The sequence below is a fragment of the Halichoeres trimaculatus genome, unplaced genomic scaffold (assembly GCF_033239565.1).
Source record: "Halichoeres trimaculatus isolate MK-OKI-2021-1 unplaced genomic scaffold, fHalTri1.1 fHalTri1_scaffold_22, whole genome shotgun sequence".
Classification (NCBI taxonomy): Eukaryota; Metazoa; Chordata; class Actinopteri; order Labriformes; family Labridae; genus Halichoeres; species Halichoeres trimaculatus.
In genome coordinates, this window is record NW_027437200.1 from 7,713,003 (window position 1) to 7,734,332 (window position 21,330).

The 21,330-nt window shown below is 39.9% G+C and overlaps 1 protein-coding gene across 9 annotated transcripts in view; it reads left to right on the plus strand.

Annotated features, from left to right (window-relative positions):
• The window catches only part of nrxn2b (neurexin 2b), a 920,596-nt gene that overhangs the window by 733,940 nt on the left and 165,326 nt on the right, over nucleotides 1–21,330 (plus strand). For all 9 annotated transcript variants that reach the window (XM_074699347.1, XM_074699355.1, XM_074699353.1 and 6 more), the window contains one exon: nucleotides 18,473–18,654. In XM_074699347.1, the coding sequence (XP_074555448.1) occupies nucleotides 18,473–18,654 (182 nt within the window). The remainder of the gene's footprint in view (nucleotides 1–18,472; nucleotides 18,655–21,330) is intronic.

A 21,330-nucleotide genomic window follows, 5' to 3' on the forward strand; every position in this document is an offset into this window, starting at 1 on the left:
GTCATTCTAGACACACAAACTATTCCTTTCACTTATCTTTCTCCCTGCTTTGGTGGTTTAAGCCTGACAAGACAATAAATGGGGTTTAAAGAGGATTCTTTAAGTGGGAAATGATGGGTCATTACAATCAGTTTGAAACTGTTTGTCTGTGGCCTGTGAGTTGATTCAGAAAGAGAGGACAAAGCTGTTATTCCTCTGTTATGGCCATCATCTAAGAAACAAACAAGCACCAATCAGCCTCAAAGATGTCCGTGTCCTTCCTGTCAGCTTCCTTAACGATTTTCAGATGAGGCTGCAGAGGTTGGTGCACCGATATCACTGTCTGGGTGTCGATGCAACATTGAGGTTCACCGCCAGGCAGTCAATCAGATAACTTTTATCCTAGTAACCTTTATTGGTTTGATTTTAAATATCATTTCACAGTATTTCATCCCATTTTTGACACTTGGTATCATGTAATTTAAGCAGGACACCAATTGACTGATAAAAATAAAAGTATGCCTTTGTATTATGCTCTAGATGCCGCAGTTTCAGAACAACAGATCTTTTCATAAAAACAAGTTGTGGTTAGACATCTTGGTGTCATGACATGTAGGTGCTTGGGTTGAGTCTCAGGTTTGGAGGGTAACCAACTCTACCTTTGAACTACAGACAGCCTTTAAAAAATCCCCGAAGACAGGTTACAACACTGCTTACCAGCTGATGATAACCAAAACACATACTGATCTAAAGTAGTAAAGCTTTGCATGTCAACTCTTAACACAAGAAAGCCAGATTTTTGAAAACCAAAACATGTAGGAATATAGTATAAGTGAAATCTTGAGTATTTTCTTTCAAATTTATATTTTCCACCAGCCTGCCTTGGCACAAAGCTTTATCAGGAGGTAAGCTAAGAAATCAAGCCAATTCAAAGGTGCAAAAACTTGCAGTCCCTTGAGTGTCCACTTGAGGCTTGCTTCAAAAACCACTTGTAAAAGACAGTTTTCATCCTGGTAGCGTATTTCTTTTGACATACATTCTTTGAGCAGTTTTTATGATATTATACTAAAGCTTGTGCAGAGGCTTGTATAGTTGACTGTGTGGCTGAGAAGACTCTCTGATTGTCTGTTTGTAGTTTGACTGAATGTTGGGTAGAGTTAGCGTTTCTGATGTGGTTACTGACTCTTTTGGGCATCATATATCTGTCTGAAATTATAATTACTTAATTTGATTAAATCAATTAATTGGATATAAGTTTTCTGTTGCAATGTCCAAGCATTAAACAAGGGTGCGTGGACATAGTTGTCTTTGTTTGTGTGCATAACATCTGCATCTGTTTATAAATAATTGTTTGGTAAAGGGGTGGGAATTAATAAGTTTATTCTTCATCCCACTCCTTTTCGAATATGTGATTAGAAAATGTCTGTTTTTTTGTATTTGTTTCTGTCTTTGACAGAAATTTCACTTTGACCTCATGTTCGAAATAAATTAAATAAAAAAAAAAAAAAAAAACACCATTTCAGAACCATCATAACTTTATTCTTTTACAAATAGATAAATCAATACAAAACCCCCCCCAAAACTTGAATGAAAAGGAGCAGAAGGAAAAAAACTCTGATGTATAATCCTGAATTTCTCTTTGGGATAAATAAAGTATTTTCATTTCATTTCATTTCATTTCATAATACTGTCTGTGGACCATATCAGAAATCTAACTGAGCTAAGCTGCATTTTCAATACAGAAACCATTTTTCAGTGAGTTATTTCATTTTGACATAATCTCGGTCTTTACTCAAGAACAGTCTTTTATAGTTAGCCTGTCTCATTCTTGTTGGTGATGTTGTATCTCCACAGATTGGTTATTTTTGCTTATGTATGAAATCCATACCACACCCTTTATCATTTCATGTTCCACAAAAACAAAATCAACGGCATACAATATTTTTTCAGCTGTGTCTAAATGATACTGAGTGGCCTCTTAGACTGAAATACTTCATTTAGAAGATTAAACAGCATGTACACTAACATTGACGTGCTGTCAAATAGATTTAGATGCTTTAATTGGTGATACTCTCTCTTGAGGAGATGTTCTTACTCAACATCTGCAGTTCAAAGGGACGTGTTTCATCTCCACATTTCGTGGAGTAGTCAAAGCTATGTGCAGCGTGTGGAATATGCATAATCAGACCAATTATTTTTGAAGTATAAGGTCAGTCCAATTAGTCCTCCAAGCATAGTCCAAGCTAGTCTGAGGAGGCACCATGTCCCAGTCCTCCAGCTTATACTGCAGAACTCTGATGACACAGTTACTAACAAGGCTTTCACTAGGATGAGAATATCAATCTAAGAGTTTAAAAAAAGAGTCTAAATCTGCTGAGGTGTTCAACGTGAAGTATTTAACCAAAATTTTAAAAAGTAGAGCTATGGCAAGTATTACAAAGTAAATAAATATATTCACCAAGGCTTTCTTATATTGATGCTTAATAACTGATGTAGAAGTTTATGATCTGATTTGCGAACCCCTTGCATTGTTTGAAAAGCAGCCACTTCCTCGTCCTCAACTTCTAAGTATGATGCTATAAGTAACTCTGAAGGGCCATTTGTGGAAACAAAAGTGTTCTTGTCTGATGTGATGTCATACTGAGCAGTTATGATCCCAGTGACTAACTTCTCTTTGGAGTAAAGCGAAAGTCAAATGCAGACTAGTCAATGGCCTAGCTATCAGAACTCTCATTTCAGCACTAGCAGACAGTGGCACATTGTTTTAAAGAGTGTGGCTAATGTTAGCAGAGCTAGCGCCACCAGTTCCCAGACCTCGTTGAAGGTTAATGATTACATGCTTGTTCTGGTTTCCCAAGTAGAGTTATTACACACAGGTTCGACAAGAAACAATCCACAAACATCCTTCACTTATACACCTGTGACAGCCCGAAATAGAGCTGGGTCACTCTGCTGTAGCTGAGGCCCTGCAGTGTTAAACGGCAACTCTGGTTTTTTGACACCTGGACCTTATTTATAGGTGTGTGCATGCTCATATACTCACTCAGACAAACATTGTGCAGCACGGAGTCCTTCAGAAGTTATTTAGATCAAACCGATTTTAGCAGCACTTAGCGGGGGCCACGGCAAGGGAGCTTCAGGGCGGGACATAATCTCTGCAAAATCGCTCATTTCGGCTATATTTTTTCATTTAACTTTCATCTCAATAAATATTTTCTTACTTAATCTGAGCAACTCAAATTCTTTTGCAACTTGGAAATGTAACAAAGATAAATCCTTAGCATTTGTTTTTGCCTAGTTTTGGTTGGCCTTCGGTTGGTGTTTTCTCACAGCAGGGAGTTGTGAAAGTTTGGGAAAGCCTGGACTAAGCGGCAGCAGAGGCTCAGTGGTTAAGTCTGTTAACTGTTGATCAGACAGTTTGATGTTTGATTCCATGTCCTGATAAGGCAAGACACTGTCAACAGTGTCGGGGAGGGAATACTTTTTTCTGATAGGTGCTTTACATGGCAGCCTCTGCCATCAGTATGTGACTTTTAATGGAAAGTACTTTGGGTGATCAGGAGACTGGAGAAAATGCTGCTGTCCATAACTGCACACATTGGACATCGGAGAGACATGCAGAAAACGTCAGTATTGGGTTGGTCTGTTGAAGACCATATCTAGATGTCAGAGCAACATGCAAAATGGGAACAAATTTTGACATCTAAATCTGACCGTTTTTTCTAGACGCCAATGAGACGTTCAAAATGGATCCAAACATTCAGACGTCATCAGTAGACATTTTTTAGATGTTAATCTGACCTCCATACGACGTCTGAAAAAGACGTAAAAACTTTTATTTTGCACCTTCAGGAGACCTGGTTTAGATGTCAAAATTTACGTTAAATATACGTCATTTCATCGTCACATTGCGCAACAGGTTTTATCTTAACTTCACCAGAAAGTGTTACCAAGCCTGAACACAGTCACGTCTTTTTGGTGCTTAAACCTAACTAACTTGGCTTTTTTCGTAATGTAACAATCAGATAAAACATTGTTGAAGTTTGAAAGTAAGTGAAAACTACATCAGCTCCATCTGGCACCACATTGTCATAACAGGCTGACCCAAAGTGCATCTTTTTGTTATTGGTAATTTTGACTGAGAGCCTTGGGAATTCACACTGTTTTGACTAAAATTACAACGATTTAAACTTGAAATTAGTCGAAAGGTAAGACATCTTCTACCAGAAGTGTTGCAGAAAGCCCTCTCACTCTCTCTTATTGTTGGGAACAACTTTGCAAAAGGCAGAAACAGAAGTTGAACATTATCCAAACACATCAGATGAGAATAACTTCCTGTCGCCACTCAAGATGAAGCCAATCTCCAGGGTGCAATTTCTACATTTTGTGATGTATCACACAGAGAGAAATAGCTATCAGAGCAAAGCTGCTGATGCTGACGAGGTTGTTAGACTGTGAGGGGGGAGTGTTTGGATCGCAGAGTGTTTGTCTGTTTGTGCAGAAGTGATGGCAAGAGATGGAAAGACTCTGAAATGGCAGAGATGTGTGTGTGCACACATATAGTTCTTGTCAATGTGTGTGTGTGTAACCCCACAACTTTAAAGATCAACAGCTGTCTAAAAACTTTTGGGAAAATGTATCTCTCTTTTTTTTTCAACTCACATTTGGAGCATCCTTTATAAGTACCTCTGAAATATGTGTTGTGTCAAAAAAAGCAGCAAAAGAAAAAGTTTCGGTTTTCTCGTTTAAAAGGAATCAATAGCTTTTTCTTTCCCCTTAACTGCTTCAAAGAAATCAGTCCGCACTGATGCAATAATACATGAAGGCTGGAGGAACCATCTGTGTTATCCAGTTATTGTTTGAAAGCCTGTCTATGAGTTTAGGATGAGGAATCTGTAGAAATTTCTAGGGGTATGGTGAGCCTGTGCTGCTCAAGACTGGACTTCATCTCCACCATCGCTTCTGTTTCCTGCATCAAATTTACATTTTTTCATCGCACTGTCATGTAATTTTCATGCTGCATCCCCCCAGGAGACTGCTGGCTGAGCTGATGTTTGACACTTCACACTGACCACAGGCCGTGATGAAAAACTGTGGCCTCTGCTTTCAGTGATATGAACTTCCACACTGACTTTAGGGAAAAAGAAAAAAAAAACTTATCCTAAATTAATGTCTCCTTGCTGAAAAGGCTTCCAAAATGACAAACTCGATGCTAAATATACTTTTCTCTTTGCTGAATAAAAAAGAAAGTTGTGAAGAGAAGGAGGGATGTGAAAAAAATCAATAACTTTTCATTTCTGCTATGATTCATGCCTCCTGATTATTTTTCTACCAGTTTTATGGACAAAGGATTTTTTTTGTCTGTTCTTCTTCGAACCAAATTACCAGCGACCCTTGTGAATGGAAATAATCACGGGGCGTCCTGCAATCTTTTGATCCATCTCTCTGCATTCCCTCCAGCTCCACAGGTAGGATTGATCGTCTGGATCGATGGGGCCAGAGCTAATTGGCCGAAAGTAATAAATATTTAGCCTCCTTTTTTAGATGTGTTGGAGGGAGGGGGGAAGGGGAGAGGGAACCATGAATGCTGCAGAGCATTTCCATCATTATTGTTATTCTAGCAGGAGCAGGGCCAACAGATTGCTTGATTAGACGACGGTGGACTGAAGGTCAGAGAGATCCATATCCGGCCAGGTTTTTGTTTGCAGACGACTCCCAAAGCTGCACTAATTTACTTTTAACTCAGAGTTTTCAATAAAGGAGAGCGGTTGCTGCTCGGGAAGATTTATGGATGCACATTATTCTGTCTGCCTTGTTCACTTGAGGAGACCTGCAAATGCAAACATTTTGGCCAGAGTACAGCTGGTGTTCAAGAAAAATGAACAATACTTGGATGCATGTACCTCCAAGTGCAGAACCACAGACACCATAAAGACATGGATGTTGTCTTTACCGATATATTAACACTGCTGACTCCACCTAACATTTAACTGATCAAGACATATGCCAAGAGGTGTAGCCAGGGTGGGCCTTTAGGCTTGCTGACTGCTTATCTACCTGTCAGCAAGCCATGCCCTATAATTTGATAAGAAAGATGCAGAGTGCTTGAAAGGGACATAGCTTTCACATGCATGGCTCTTTGTTTCTGCTTCGTCTCTGTTGGGCGATTCTTAGATTTGTGGCAGTACAAGTCTTTGAGAGCTTTAAGTTCATCTGTTAGTGTTTTGTTCCAGTTTCCCAGACACTTGATGTACTCAAAGAGCTCCTGCGGATCTCTTAGGCTGTCTTCTTGTTATACACAAGTCAAAACGCAATACAAACCTAGCTGTAAACAATGTTTAGTTATACTGTGGTGTGGGTGGATCCCTTAGTGACCCTTGTTGTATTACTAACTTATCATGCAATACAAAGCAAAACTCCATCCAAGTGAAACACGTAATATTTTTCACTCTATGCTCCAACACCAAAGGTTTTACAGTCCTGCGACAAATCTTCAAAGTTGATGATATCAATAAAATTTTTCTATGACAATGTCAGGAACTCCAGAGGTGCTGGAAACAAGAGATGGACCCAAATGCAGATGTAAAACAAAGAGTCTTTATTTAATCTAAACTCAAAAACTCAAAAGCTATCAAACACAGGTGAAACACATGAAGAGCAATCAGACAGGAGGGAAACACAAGGAGAACCAAGGCAATGTCCGCACGTAGCCGGGTATCTGGGAAACCGCATATATATACTTTTACATTTACGACATGAAACTGCAGATTTATGCCACTTAAAACAATGTTTCCTGAAAACTCCAGCCAAAGTGAAGATTTTGGAAAACTCTGGGTTCATGGTTTCATGTAGACGCCCCTAAACAGAGTTTTCCCTTCTCAAACGTCACAGCTTAATGACGGGCGCTCATTCTGATTGGCTGGCCCAGGTTTTACGTCTGGAAAACACTGACAAATGTGGCTTTGGTATGCCTCAAGCTACACTTATCGACGGAGTTGCCCGCTGCATGTGGACTAAAGTAATTTTAAAAATGAACGAGGGGCGATATCTGTTTTCAAAAATACCTGACATGGTCTAAGCCAACACAGAGAAACTAAAGACAGAGACTAGATAAATCCAAAACACAGAAACACAAATAACATAAAAGACCTACACATGACAAGAACCAAACCAGAGCTAAAGACAAAAACAGGAAACACTTAAAACACACGAGAATAACTAAGATTAACACAAGAAACACAAGACCAGAATCACAAGGAAAAAACAAATGACTCAAGATATACAAGAAAATCCAAAAGCCCTGTACTACACAAACCCAAAACCAAACCATCACCACGGTGGCTCCAAATCAGTCATCATGATTAAACGCGATGATTGGAAGGAGGAAACTCTGGCAGCAGTTGCTCACTTGGTTCATCTTCTCTTTCTCATCAGTATTCCTCCTTTGTCAGTCCATGTGATGATGATGATGATGGTCCCTCTATGACAGGGTTTTTGGTCACCAGACGTCCAAACTTTTGTCTCATTGCTCCACCTGGTAACACCAACTTTGTCACTTTTACATTGCTATTCCCTTTGACAAGACAAACTGGGATAAAATGATTCATTTTCTGGGCTGATGGCTCTCAACACCTTAGGTCTGCAGGATCAAGCTTTAACCCACTTGAGAAGCGAAGTCTGACCTTGACATTGGGTGTCTCAACAATTTCACCAGGCCACATGTTTTGTAGGTCAGTTATAGTGGTGGTGCAAAACTCCATCATTGTCTTCTAACCCTTACTTGGATCTGTCCAAGTGATCTCAGAGGCGAAGAAGGAAGTGATCGTTCAAATCTCACTGAGAATAGTGTAGTCAAGAGAAAAAGATGAAGAGAACAAGTTTTCAGAGTAAAAATAAAAAATACTCTCAAAGCTGATGGCACAAAATGTTCTTGGATGACATTTTTAGTAAAAGAAAAATAGTTAAAAAAATAACAGAATTAACATCTATGATGTTTCTGCCAATCAAAAGTCTGCTCAGTGGAGCAGCGATAACAGTCTGAGGGCAGCAAATGAAGAGGAGGAGAAATAACAAAGCTGGACAGATGAGCAGAGAGGTTGGAATGAGTCCAGTCCGAATGAATTTGCTAGGCCGAAATTTGTTCCCTGTCTGACCCTGAAAAAATTAAAGGCTGGTTTTAAAAGCATAAAGGTGTCAACATTTTCTCTGATGTGAAGACAAACTGGGAGAAACTCTCTCCAGATGTGTCTTATCAAGCTCAATATACTTCTCACTTCCTCTTTCAGCTCTTTGTCTGGTGTGTGTTGCACTGAGCTGTTGGGTAGATTTCGTCTCATCCCGAGCAGCAGGTGTTTGCTGCGAGAAACAGTGACACATGGATGCACCCTGTCAGGCTACTCATTAGAGACTCTGCACCTCCTTTGTCTTCTCATTTAGCAGATAGGAGAGCGCACGTACACACAACCTCGCTCACACGCAGGTAAACGAGGGCACAATGCAGCAGGTGGCCACTATCAGATGGACGAATCAAAGCAGGTGAAGTCCGCAGAAGCTCTCAGGATGGATGTTGGTGTGAGAGAAGTATTTACAGTTTTTCTCAGTCGCTTTAGTACATTTCTCGAAGCATCCTCCTTGCAAAACAGTAAGTGCATATCTCAGAACAGTTTGTACAAATAGCAAAAATACATGGAATACCTGCAAAAGCCAGTCTCTTTCTCAAAACCCTTAGTTCATCTCTCAAAAGTAAATATTTGTGTCGGTGAACGTGTCAGTGCATCAGAATGACAAGTCCTTGTGACAGTGCTGAGTCATGTTGTCAGTATAACAGTTTACTCTGGAAGGACTTCCTCATGAAACCTATGGCTAATGTTTTGATGACAGTTGTAAATTGTAAGCTACATCCTAGTGTGTGTGGGAGATTGATTACAAGAGACTGGACAGAATTCACATTTTCTCTTTCACTGTCTGTGTTATTTGTCGACTGACTCCAACATTGTGATGCAGAAAGGAGAAGAAGGAGCTGCATAGCACAAAGGGAAAAAAAAGTAGAAATATGAACATGGAACAGTCTCTTTAGTTAAAACTGTTCATGCAGTGCTGTGGGAATTACAGAGCAATGTGGTCTTCCTACACCTCCTTATGTTCCAGTAAGCTGGGCCACAAATTCTCATCCACATCACGACAAAGATCTTCTCTGTCCACAAAAAGTCTAAGTGATTAAGGACACAGATGTTCTCCAAACTTTTGGCTGCATCCTTCAACCAACCTGGGCCACTGTAAGCTCTTGACTGAGAACATGGTCCACAAGTTTAACAGATCTTTATTGTCCTTTACAGGAAATTTGTTGCCACTGTCTGGTTCATGAGATGAACCTTTGAGCTATTTCAGAAAACTGGTTGATCATTGGTTGATCTGATGCTTCACACTGCAAAAACTGAAATCTTATCAAGTGTTTTTTGTCTTATTTTCAGTAGAAAATTCCTTTTTAGACTCAATATGAGCCAAATTCACATGACCAATCCAGAAAAATGTCTTGTTTAAAGTTCTTTAAGGACAAAATGAGGTCTGAATTGCTCGTAACCAGTAAAAAAAATCTGCCAATGGAACAAGAGAAAAGTTACTTGTGTTAAGACATTGTTCTAGTCTCAAGGAAATTTTCAAGCAATTCTTTCTCGTTCCATTGGCAGATTTTTTTTACTGGTTACAAGCGATTCAAACCTCATTTTTGTACTCTGGTAACTTGAAACAAGACATTTTTCTGGATTGATAAGTTGAAAGTGGCTCATATCGAGTATAATAAGACAATTTTTACTTAAAAAAAGACAAAAACACTTGATAAGATTTCATTTTTTTGCAGTGCACACGTTTCCATTTGTTAGAGAAAGTCAAGATTGACCAGGGAGAAATTGACCAATCCAGACAGATTTAGAAAAAGCTAATGGAATTGTGTGAAGAGATGTTTGATATGGTACAACTTGTTCAACCTTTCTGCATGTAAAGACTTACGAGATGAACTCATGACCAAATGGACTCATAATTCTTTTTTATCAACATAACAAAAGCAGCTGATAATGTAGGAAACAACAGAGGATAGTACTTAGTCATTTGCATGAATGTCCCAAACCATCTGCAACTTTTTCAAAGAAATGAGAAACTGCTTTTTGATGAGCACAAGCCAAGCAATGATGTGAAGATATAACAAGTAGTTTTGAGCATTTCAACTCTGATCTGAGAAATGAACCAAAGCAACCGTGAAAACCTGTACTTTCCCCTTGGGTTTATGCCAAAGGTGTTGCTGAAAATTACAGAGAGTAAAGGTGTGAGTGCGACATTTTTCACACCTTCAAGAGTGAAACATGTTGGAAGCTCTGCTTTTCTGGTGTTGCTCATGACTGTGAGCAACAAAGTTCAGCTCCTCCTGATAGTTCTGCACGCACTGATGAGCTTTTAATTTCAACTGACTAGTTTAAATGGTAAGTGTAATCAGACATCAGCATGAAATGTCAGAAAAATTCCCTTCAAAATGCACAGCTGCCACGGACATTCCCTGCTCCCCCTCATGGCCCCGCTCTCATCCATCACAACATGGCTCCCCTCCCTCTCTAGTCAGCCATTTTAAAATTCTTCCTCCCCTTCCTCCATGGTTGTCTCTCAGCGAGCTCCTGTGCAGCTCTTTTAATAAACACAGAGAAGGAAAACACCAACTTTCTCTTCTCCACACTGTGCTTTCGTAGCCACTTGTCTTTCTTCACCCACCCCCCTCCTCTTCCCTGCTCCTCTGGCACACAACCTCTTTATAGCCATCCTTGCCATGCTGCGATAATTAGTCAGCGCTAAAATAATACAGCCTGAAGAAAACAACAAGAGCTGAGCAGAGGGCTTAGCTCCGCTGGGAGGGAAGGAGGGAGGAGAGGAGGAGGGAGGGATGATGAGAGCCAAGGAGAGGAGAGTTGTGTGTGTCAGCCGATTTGGAATGGCTACCAGCGGATTGTTAGATAATGAAAGTGTTGGTTAGCTCTGTGTGTGTGTGTGTGTGTGTGTGTGTGTGTGTGTGTGTGTGTGTGTGTGTGTGTGTGTGTGTGTGTGTGTGTGTGTGTGTGTGTGTGTGTGTAGCCTGCACGTCTCCATTCTTTCTCTGCTCTTCTTTTTCCCGGTGTATGACTAAGAGTGTGTGAGGCCTGTTGTTGTGGGTGCTGTTTGAAGGCCCTGCAGTCATCATGGCCTCTGCTCTCCATCCTCTTTGACCAAAGCACACCTAGAGAGAGCGATTTGTAGGGCATGAAAAAGGAAAAACAATGGTGTGTGTGTGTGTGTGTGTGTTTGTGTGTGTGTGTATTTCTGCAGGACACTAGCTCAGCCTCTCTCAGAGGGCCACATTGGATTTTGTGACAATGACCAACAGCCAGCTGCTGTTACTGACATATTGATTAACTATGAATGTAACATATGAGCACACTGCTTGTTTCTTTTAGTGATTTCTTAAAAAAAATCAGTCACTGCGTGATCTCAAACATACTTGTGCAATCATTACAGACTGATAAAATCAAACCATGCCTGTCCCTCAATTGTCTGATACCAGATGTTAAGTGATGGGGCTGGGACGATATGCCATTCTCGAGATTCCATTCTATTATGACATTTGAGGTGCCGATTTAATTTAAATTGTGATCCTTCAATATTTACGATTTTTTAAATTTTTAGTTTGCTTTTTTAACACCGGACCATGTGAAAAAGTTAAATGATAATGTCTTCAAGCTTTATCAGGAGCCAAAAGAGTCAGAGAAAAACATTTCACCCTCTGCTGGAGAAAAGTGGTATTTCTTTTTCCAATCCAGTTTATAAAGAGACTAAAATGAAGAATTTGAAAAAAATATATATACATTTTTTGGACAAAGAATCCTAATTTTGATGTTATCAAACAAAAATTCCTGATATATTGATTTTCTTTTTTTTCCCCTTCCGTTATAAATGATTAATTTTCTGCAGTGTTACGTGCTGCATAAAAATCAGCAAAACTTTGCTTGTTCCCAGGAAAATTTTCCCCACTAGGGGGGGATGTGGTGAGAATTTGTCAGGATTTTTTATGTCAGGGTAAGGATCTGGATTTGGTCAGGATTGGTTTTCATACTCAGACAATTTTGACATGTGAACAATATTTTAGACCCCAAAATTTCCTGACCATGCATTCTTAACATTCCAAACGCACCATTTTTTCCTTTTCTGAACCATTTTTAAACTTTAACCCAGTCTTGTGTCCTCAAATGTGGTTTTTTAAACACATTTTCACATCATGATTAATCTATTTATTGAAGGACGTCAACTTTAGAAGTTGTTGAGTTTATGCCAAATGTACAGAACTTGAAGTTTACACAAGTAGCCTATGCACAGTCCAAATGTAGTTTTTATTTGATGATGTAAATCTTGGTTTTGTTTGTGCACTTGACAGATATGCTGATATAAGAACTGCCATAAGTAAAGCAGCTCTAACAACCCCTCTTAGCTGAAGCTTCACACACTGTACACGTTTCTGTTTCATTGTTGGGATATTCCAGTCATACTGCCAGAATGGTGACATTTTGTCGGCTCTGCCTAACGTTGTCTGCTGCTTTTGTTTTCCAGCTCCCCAAGATTAATTACCTGGAAACAGTTCTTCTTTGCTGCTTGAAAGCATAGCCTTCCACTGGCACACACAATAAATCTGGTGGCCAAATTAAACTTACCATGCAGGCTGTTTCGAAGCATTGAAGTAGAATTGTATTCAGAGCATTTCTGATGCTGGTACGTGTATCCGACATTTCTATTCATAATCTGAAGACAACAGAGTAGGTTGGCTGCTGGGTCTTTTGTATTAGTCACATACAGGTGCTCTGTGGATATTTCAGGCTTGCTGTGCTTGATTCATCTTGCAAAGGCGTGTTTGCACACAATGGAACGATGAAAGCTGCATTTAATGTTAAGGAAAGGCTGTAGTATTTATTTAGAATTATAATGCCTCTTTATGTCAACAAAATCCTGATTATGATGTCATGTGTTGGCTTTTTGGGATGTTTTTCCACATAAGACAAAGGATAAATGGAGTGCGTTTCGTTTTTTGTGGCTGGGTTCACCTTTTGCTCATGTAACCACTCTACAGAACAAAACCTAAGTCATGATACTGCCACAAAACCAGGACAGAGACTGAGTGTGGTTCAGAGATTGTTGTTTTGGTATAGCTACTTTATAAAGTATTTATGTCGAATCTTTGGCTTTTAGAAACGTTACACCAAAAATTCAAGAAAACAAACTGATGGAATTGCGTGGAGTTCCAACATGAAAGATCTGAAGGTCCACGTTTTAAGTGCTGGTCAAACATAGTTGTAATAGTGAGGTTTCAAGGTTCATGGAGCACAACATGAGTGTGTGAACACGAGCCTGTAATGCGTTAACAAGCCAAAGGCAAGAAAATAAAAAGCAAACTGAAAGGTTTTTTCAGACAAGAAAACATCTTGAAGAACTTTGAAATCGGATGAATAAAATCTCCTCCTCCAGTTTACCAACACTGACCTTGAAAGCTGTTCAGATTTACTGCATGGACAGAATGAGGAGCTCTCTATCTTCTTTTTGTTAGTCACTTGGCAGCTGTAGAGACTGCAAAACAATGGATCCCTTTTGTTTCCTGAAGTTATATTTTTGGGCTTTTGTGTCTTTATTTAGAGAGGACAGGACAGTGAACAGAGCAGGGAACTGTCAGAGACAGTGGGAAGCTACAGACGGGAAAATGGATGGAATCAAAGTACGCCACTTTTTTGGACCATACGCATGCAACTTTACCTCTACACCAAATTGGTGTAGTGGTAAAGTTGCAATGCAAAAATATATAAAATGTGTAAATATATATAGTAGTATAAAATGATACTGTTTTTACGATTGAAATCACAGGTTCCTTCCTGCCTCTTTCAGTTCATTCCGCCCCTCCCACTAGTTGTTTAGAGAAAGAAAATGTCAACAAAACATCTCTTGATATAGAATTTAAGGCATTTCAGATTGCTGAACTTAAACACATTGACAATGATATCTAATCCATTTCAACAAATATGTTATTCCAAACAAAGAACCACCATATTTTTGGAAATGAAAGATTAAGTTTCTCTCACCCCGTGTCCACTTTTTGCCTCCACAGCCCTGTTTTTGTGACACTTCAGTAATACACTCATTTTCCATATATATCATGTATAATTCAGGTCTAAATATTATTTTGTGTGCCTTATTGCACAATTACATGAGTTAAAGATGGTCTGGCTGACCACTTGGCTCCGATTGGCTGCAAAGTGTTTGTTTAACAGTGTTGTTGGACTACAATTAATAGCCTGATTGTTGCGCTGGCTCAAACACTAGTTCCAGTCAGGATCCACAAACATTAAATCTCTGTCCTTCAAACGCCACTATGATGGACATATGGGACAAATTTCTGTAAGTGACCATGGTACAAGTGGGATAATAGGAATTAACCGCTTCATGTCAAACGTTGTTAATAATATATATAGTATAATCAATATATAAATAGACATTTAAACTTTTTTTCCTATTTTCTATGCTATGAGGTGCTATGAGGCTAATGATTTGTAAACATGAAAAGAGCATTGAAGTGAAACTTTGTCACATGTATGCAGCTGTTGGCGCTGGGAAAACAATATGAACTTTTCAAGCTATTCTCTTTCAAATAATGTTGCAATGTCTATTTTTCATCACAACCTTCATCACATTAAAAAAAACAAGACTTTTGTTTTAACATTGAGTGAGATTGTCAACCAAGCCTCCTGGTGGTGTTGGATACTCTAACCCAGGGGTGGCCAACCTGTGGCTCTTTGCCTTTCGGTGTGCGGCTCTTCAATCCATTCATTTAAAAATAAATATAGATATAGATATATATATAGTTATGAGTAGTGGTGCGCTGATCCAAAATATTGATATATTGATGCCTACGTTGGGATCAGTATTGATCAATACTTGGGTGATGAGATTGATACTTAAGTTTCGGTTTCTCTTCTCTACATACTCTCAGTCGCACATGTGCTCATAGCTATCTAGATAGATGGAAATGTATTACTTTTCATTTTATGTGATTTAGTTTATGCGTGAGTGGAAGTGTGTCTGTAAGACCATGAGTGTGATGTGATGTGGCTCTTTGTAGCACCACAGTAATTTGTGTGGCTCTTGGTCTCTGACTGGTTGGCCACCCCTGCTCTAACCCAAGACCTATAAAACATGAACTCAGCGAGCTCTTCCAGCTATGATAAAAAATGTATTTGACTTTTTCTCCTTAGACGTTTTTAGAAATAACCATTAATGAAAACTGAAACCATTGTGTGAAGTCGTTCTGCACAAACTGAGTGATAGATCTGTGTTAAATTAAATTGATATACTCAACCTCCTGTGAGTTATGACAAACAGTATACCGGGGGGGTTCTGCAGGCAAAGTAAATTGTGCAGCTTCCACATGTATTATACGACATACCCCCACAGCCTGTGTTTAATATGTATGTGTATTTATGACAGACATCCCACAGGGTTGGAAGTAGTTCACAGTGGCTTCATTACTCTATGCTAATCACAGCCAACGCCCGTCATTTCTCATTCACCACTGAGCTTGTTGGAGCGGCGCCAAGTCCTAACTCCTCCGTTACAGCTCAGACGTAAAATCGCTCAGTGTACCAGGCAGCTTCACTTACTGTATATGTTTTATATATTCATATGCACTTTTCAGACTCAAAATACTGTGAAAGCAGAGTTTCTTTGATTTGAGGAATGTTCTGTGTTGACACTGAGGCCTGCTGGTTTGCTGATGACAGAGCCAGCACAAAGTTTTGTCAGTTTTCCCCAGTCTGAATGAAGTGCATCTACTGAAGCTGCAGTCGCTCAGTGAATTAACACTTCAAAGGGGAATGACAGCCAGGGCTGGTGTGAGTAACTTGCGCTAAAGCTGCACATGACTCTATGATGTCCTCTTCGGTGCCATTTATAACAGTTTTTTTTTTTTTTTTTTTAAACACATGATGACTCTTGCAAAACTTGTGATGTCGTCTGTCACAATGTGACTTTAATTTAGCACTGACTAATTAATTGTGACTTTCCTCTGTTTCAAATTTTATATCCAAGGGGGGTTGCAGGAGAGCAGGTGTTACATCTTCACAGAGAAAGCGTTGGGAGATGTGTCTTGTGTGCTATATAGAATGAGCTTGTCTCTGTGTGGAAATGGGCGCACGCATTTGTGTCTGTGAACACTTTAGAGTGGAACTTTGCTGTGCGCTAAAGATCATGTGCTCTTTCGCACACCGTGAAGTTCTGAGCATAGACTGTATAAAACATGGATGAAGCATCCGCGACGTCACCCGTCTGTTTCTGAAACCGTGAACTGAAGCCAATCTGTGGACGCAGCCACATTTGCTATGACGCCGGCTGTGAGATTTTCTTCAAGCAGCTACAGGGCCCCCAGTGGTCACATGACCCGAGTAGTGCCTCTGATTGGATAATCAAATGATCCTAATAACTTCTAAACCGTAGAGATAGAAAAAAATTCACTCACTGTGCAGTGTGTGCTGATAGTGAACTCAGCGTTTTAGACCCAAGCTGTTTTTTGAACCAGGCTGTAAATGTGTTTTTGATGCCGTAAAAGTCTGTTTGGCTGGGTGTGTACGTGACTTCTGGTCTTTCTGCAGCCAGCCTCAAGCAGATTCTGTATGAACAGCAACTTCTAGCACTTTCACATCGGCTTCATTTTTACTAACTGGATGTTGCCTCTTGGTTCTGAGAGGAGAAATGTGAACCCAACGATGTATAAGCGACATTTCATCATGAAAACAAGATGAACTATATGAGGCTATGTAGTCTGTTGGATGCTTTGGGAACATACAGTAGTCACTATTCACAGCTGGTTTGTTTACGGTAACATAAGAAAAAATAAAAATAAAAATAAGTCAGTTACACTAAGGAACTAATGTCCAGAACTTTGTTTACTTTGACAGTGACAGGTCTTTTCCCGAGAACATCCATGATATTTTAAGCCAATGATGTTGTAACATTAACTACTGTGGTTACATTGATGTTAGGAGTCAAAGTAGATCGTTAAATTGCTAATATGTTTTGTTTTTTGACACTTTAATTATCCAATCCACCAAACAAGACCTAATGGCAGCATAAGCTATTTGGCATTGGGAAGATTTGGCAGATTTTTAATGGGTACACCTCACAAATGTGCGTTTCTTACAAATGTGGCATGGTTTAAAAGTTACAGGCTTTCCAATGGCATAAGATTTATTTACAAGAAGTACTGTTACAACAAAGAAATAATCTACCCAACACAATTTGTCTTGTTTTTTTATGCCAACATTAGATGCTGTTTGTCTCTACATAGGGATGGGTACCTTTCACATTTGAAACAATATGGTACCGATGCCCGGTACCTGGCAATCGGTACCGGTGCTCAACAGTACCGATTTTCGGTACATTTTTGTGTTAATGTGGTAAAAAAATTGTTTAATTATAGAATCTGATTTTTTTTCAGTTTAACATATTTATTTCTTAATGAATAACCTTGTAATGCTGAGTTCATGTCCAGTATGGAAAAATCACCTACTCTTCCACTCCCTCACAGTCACAGGGATGCGTTTAGGTACCTAAATATGGTACAGTTTGATTTTATGTGAATCGGTACCTGGTACTTTTGACAGAAATCGGTCGGTACCTCTAAAAGTACCTAATTTGGTACCCATCCCTATCTCTACATGCATGAACATTCACAGTTTTTTATACCATGTCTGCAAAAACCAATGCCCAATTTTGGCCACCCAAGTCAAAAACATCCAAAAACATGATTTTCACAGCAAAACAGAATAATCAAACACTTCTTAAGTAAAGGTCTTAGTTTCACTGCTCTCATATTAATAAAAAAATAATAATTATAATTATATTACTGATGATTTCAAATGAAGCAGTTTTTCTCAGGACAGCCCCTTTGTTTATTTGAACTTTCTCAGACAAAAAGATATGTTATTTCACTTCAGTTCGCTGTTTGTTTCATTTGATATTTCATTATAGATATTACAGGTTTCTGCTTTTTACTTCAGTTTTCTATTTTATTTCACAATTTCTGTCTGTGTTGTCATCCCACTCCTTTTTATGGCGCTCTATTATTGCTTTGATGTTTACGGTGACTGATTTCCTGTTATTTTCGTTTCCATGCAGTAAATGTCTGAGCTGCAGACACTTTTCTGCATAAAAAGGTACTTCAAACAAAAACTTAATGGTTGTTATTGCCACTGAATTGAGAGCTATGTGTGATTTCATCTAAACTGCAACACAACAGAAACATAACAGAAGGAAATTCATGGAGGTTGTTTATAAGAAGTGTTGTCACAAGCTTTTCTCTAAATGTTCATGTTTGAGAGGACAATATGAAGGCTTTTATTTTGTCCTTTGTGTTCATTCTTACAACATCTCCCCTGTCTTTCTCTTGCAGCTGGGACAACTTACATCTTCGGGCGAGGCGGAGCCCTCATCACATATACCTGGCCACCCAATGACCGGCCGAGCACAAGGGCAGACCGGCTGGCAGTGGGCTTCAGCACGCAGCTGAAGGAGGCTGTTCTGGTCAGGGTAGAGAGCGCCAAAGGACTGGGAGATTACCTGGAGCTGCACATAGTAAGAGACCTTCTTTGGTTACTTATTTGAGGTGACGTCTTTGCTACACTCAGGGGAATACCTTGGAAGAAAACCAAGCTGAGCAAAATGTTGTGGTCACTGATGGTAGAAAGGAGCCTGCCCGTGGAGAGCAGCTTACATGGGTTTCTCTTTCTGTCCTTCTTTAAAGGGGGCATTAAGGTCTCTCCAGGAGTTAACAAATTTTAATCAAATGACATTTAAATTTTTAACGTGTATATGGCAAGGGTCACAGCGAGGTATCTGTGTGTGCAGAATCGGGAAAATTACTCATCAGCGAACAGCATTTTTCTTTATACCCATCAAACAAGTTATTAGCCTCATTTCTGCTGTTATTGCTTTCATATGTTAGGCATAAAGGTCATTAAAAGCACCTCTAATGAAAGCCTTAAATGGCAATTAAGGAACAGCCGGCGTTTAAAAATGCATTTACACCGCCTCTAAATGTCTCATTGACCCCTGTGCTTCCTCTACACAGAGTTACATTCATTTTGGTTTTTATGGCAGCTTCCTGTTAACTAGCAACTATGACCACACCTGCTGAGTCTTCTCCTCTCACCCTGAATCAGCAGCCCACATCAACAGATCCACAGGAACAGTTCTGCTCTGTTCCAGCAGGTTGAATTGCTGCTGTATTGTCTGTCTACTCTCTTAAAGAAGCCAGTGATAAGACACTATCTCACTTATCTACACTCCCCATCTGCTCCACTGTGTTAAATGTGTGAGTGTGAGTGTGTGGAGTGTGTGTGTGTGTGTGTGTGTGATCACACCACTCCAACATCCCTGTGACCCCAATTTGTTTGGGCTGACCGTGCCTGGGAGCGACAGGAACACAGTTGACCTTGGGTCACTTCTCATCCACTGCTGCATAAACTGAGAGGGCAGAGCAAGGGATGATGGGAAATAAAGCGGGATAGGTGAAAGAGCACAGAAGGAGAACTGGAGTGTTGACTAGATAGGTCAAGGCCAATTTGAATGATGTTAACGTGGTTAATAAATGATGTCGTCTGTTCTGGAGATGGATGACATTTAAGTGATGATGGGGATGCGGAGGCAGTGGTTAGATTCTGTTAATGTGTAAACATGCACAAAGTTGTTTAAAGGGTCAAGTATGAGCTAACCCTTGGACCAATAAAACATAAATGAAGCACAATAGTATAAAAAAAGCCACTGTCTGATATGAAAAAGCACATCACCTCATTTTGCCGTCTTCCATGGAGATGGTTTCAGTTTGACCCACCCAGGCTGTTAGATTTCCATTTCTGCGAGCTCTGCAGCAACAGCAACAGAAGCAGATGTAATTTCCCTGCAGCACACGCTGTGTTGGAAATAGAGGTGTTGAAAAATTGAAGCAAAGTATCTAAACAATGTCCAAACTACTATACTTAAGATGATTGGACTGTAGAAACTCTAGAGACAAGCATGCTGAAAGAGTTGACTCTAGATTATTCTGACAAGAGACTATTTCTGGGTAGTAAAATGAAAATGTATCAAATTTTTAATGTGTTTCAAGGGTGGTGAGCCCTATGAGTTAATGCAACCTGACATCTGATGTGAATTGTTTTGAGAATTGTTGGAAATAAGAAAACTGAGTGTCTGCATGACGTGGTGCAGCTGAAGGCTGGTGATGATGTGCTTTATGTGTCTGTGACTTTAACCTGGGCTGAACCGTGTGAAGAGTTTCATTTCAACGACTGTGTTGACCTGTTCACGGCCCATCCACGACAACTCAACCGATCACTATTTTGTTTGCTCTCCTCTCAACTGAATCTTCTCCCTCTTTTCACATGTCTGGCACGTTCGTTCTCTCTGTCTCTCCTTCTCTCACGCGCACACATCAGCGACTCTGATTCACCAGACCGGCTGCTCTGCTCCCTTTGCAATTACATTTCATTTGCTGCCGTTCCTCCCGAGTCACTCCCCTAAATGACTGTGTTCAGCCCGTGGTGGGTGTTTGGGTCCTCTTAATTATTCCCGTCTCTCTTGGAGGGGAGAAGTACAGGCAAATTAGACCCAAGAACCGCAGAGCCCTGGCCTCATATCATCTCACCTGATGGGAGCCTGAAGGACTCAACCAAATAGTTCCAGGTTCAAACAGTGATGGTGGCTGTCAGGTGAATTTCTTTGGTTTTAGTTAACTTTGTTCCACAGATTCTAACAAAGTTGGCAGGTTGTTGTACTGACTGACATTTGAAGTGAAGGTGTATATTTCATAGTTTTGAATTAAAGTCATCGTGTTGTCTCACAGCAGCTCCGTTTCGCTAAGTTCTGGCTGTATCTCAGCTCCTGCAGATCAAAGCCCCTGAATTAAGCCACGTTTCCACCAAGCAGACCAGTTCAGTTCGTCTCGGTATGGCACGCATTTTGTGTCGTTTCCACTGACTTATCCTGAGATAGATCCCCAAATAACCAAGACAGGCCGTACCACTTTCTGGGACCCTTTCTTATGGGTGCCAGACTGAACCAATCTGCTCTCAGAAGGTAGAGCTACAACACTGCAGACCGTTGATTGGTCAAAACAATCATCACCTACTGTGCAACAGAGGCTGTATTTCTCCTGGCGGCACACAGTCTATTCTGAAAGAAAACTTAATTGTGCCTCGTGACAAAGAACCACATGACAATCACAAAGAAGACAAATGCATGTCTTCCATCTGT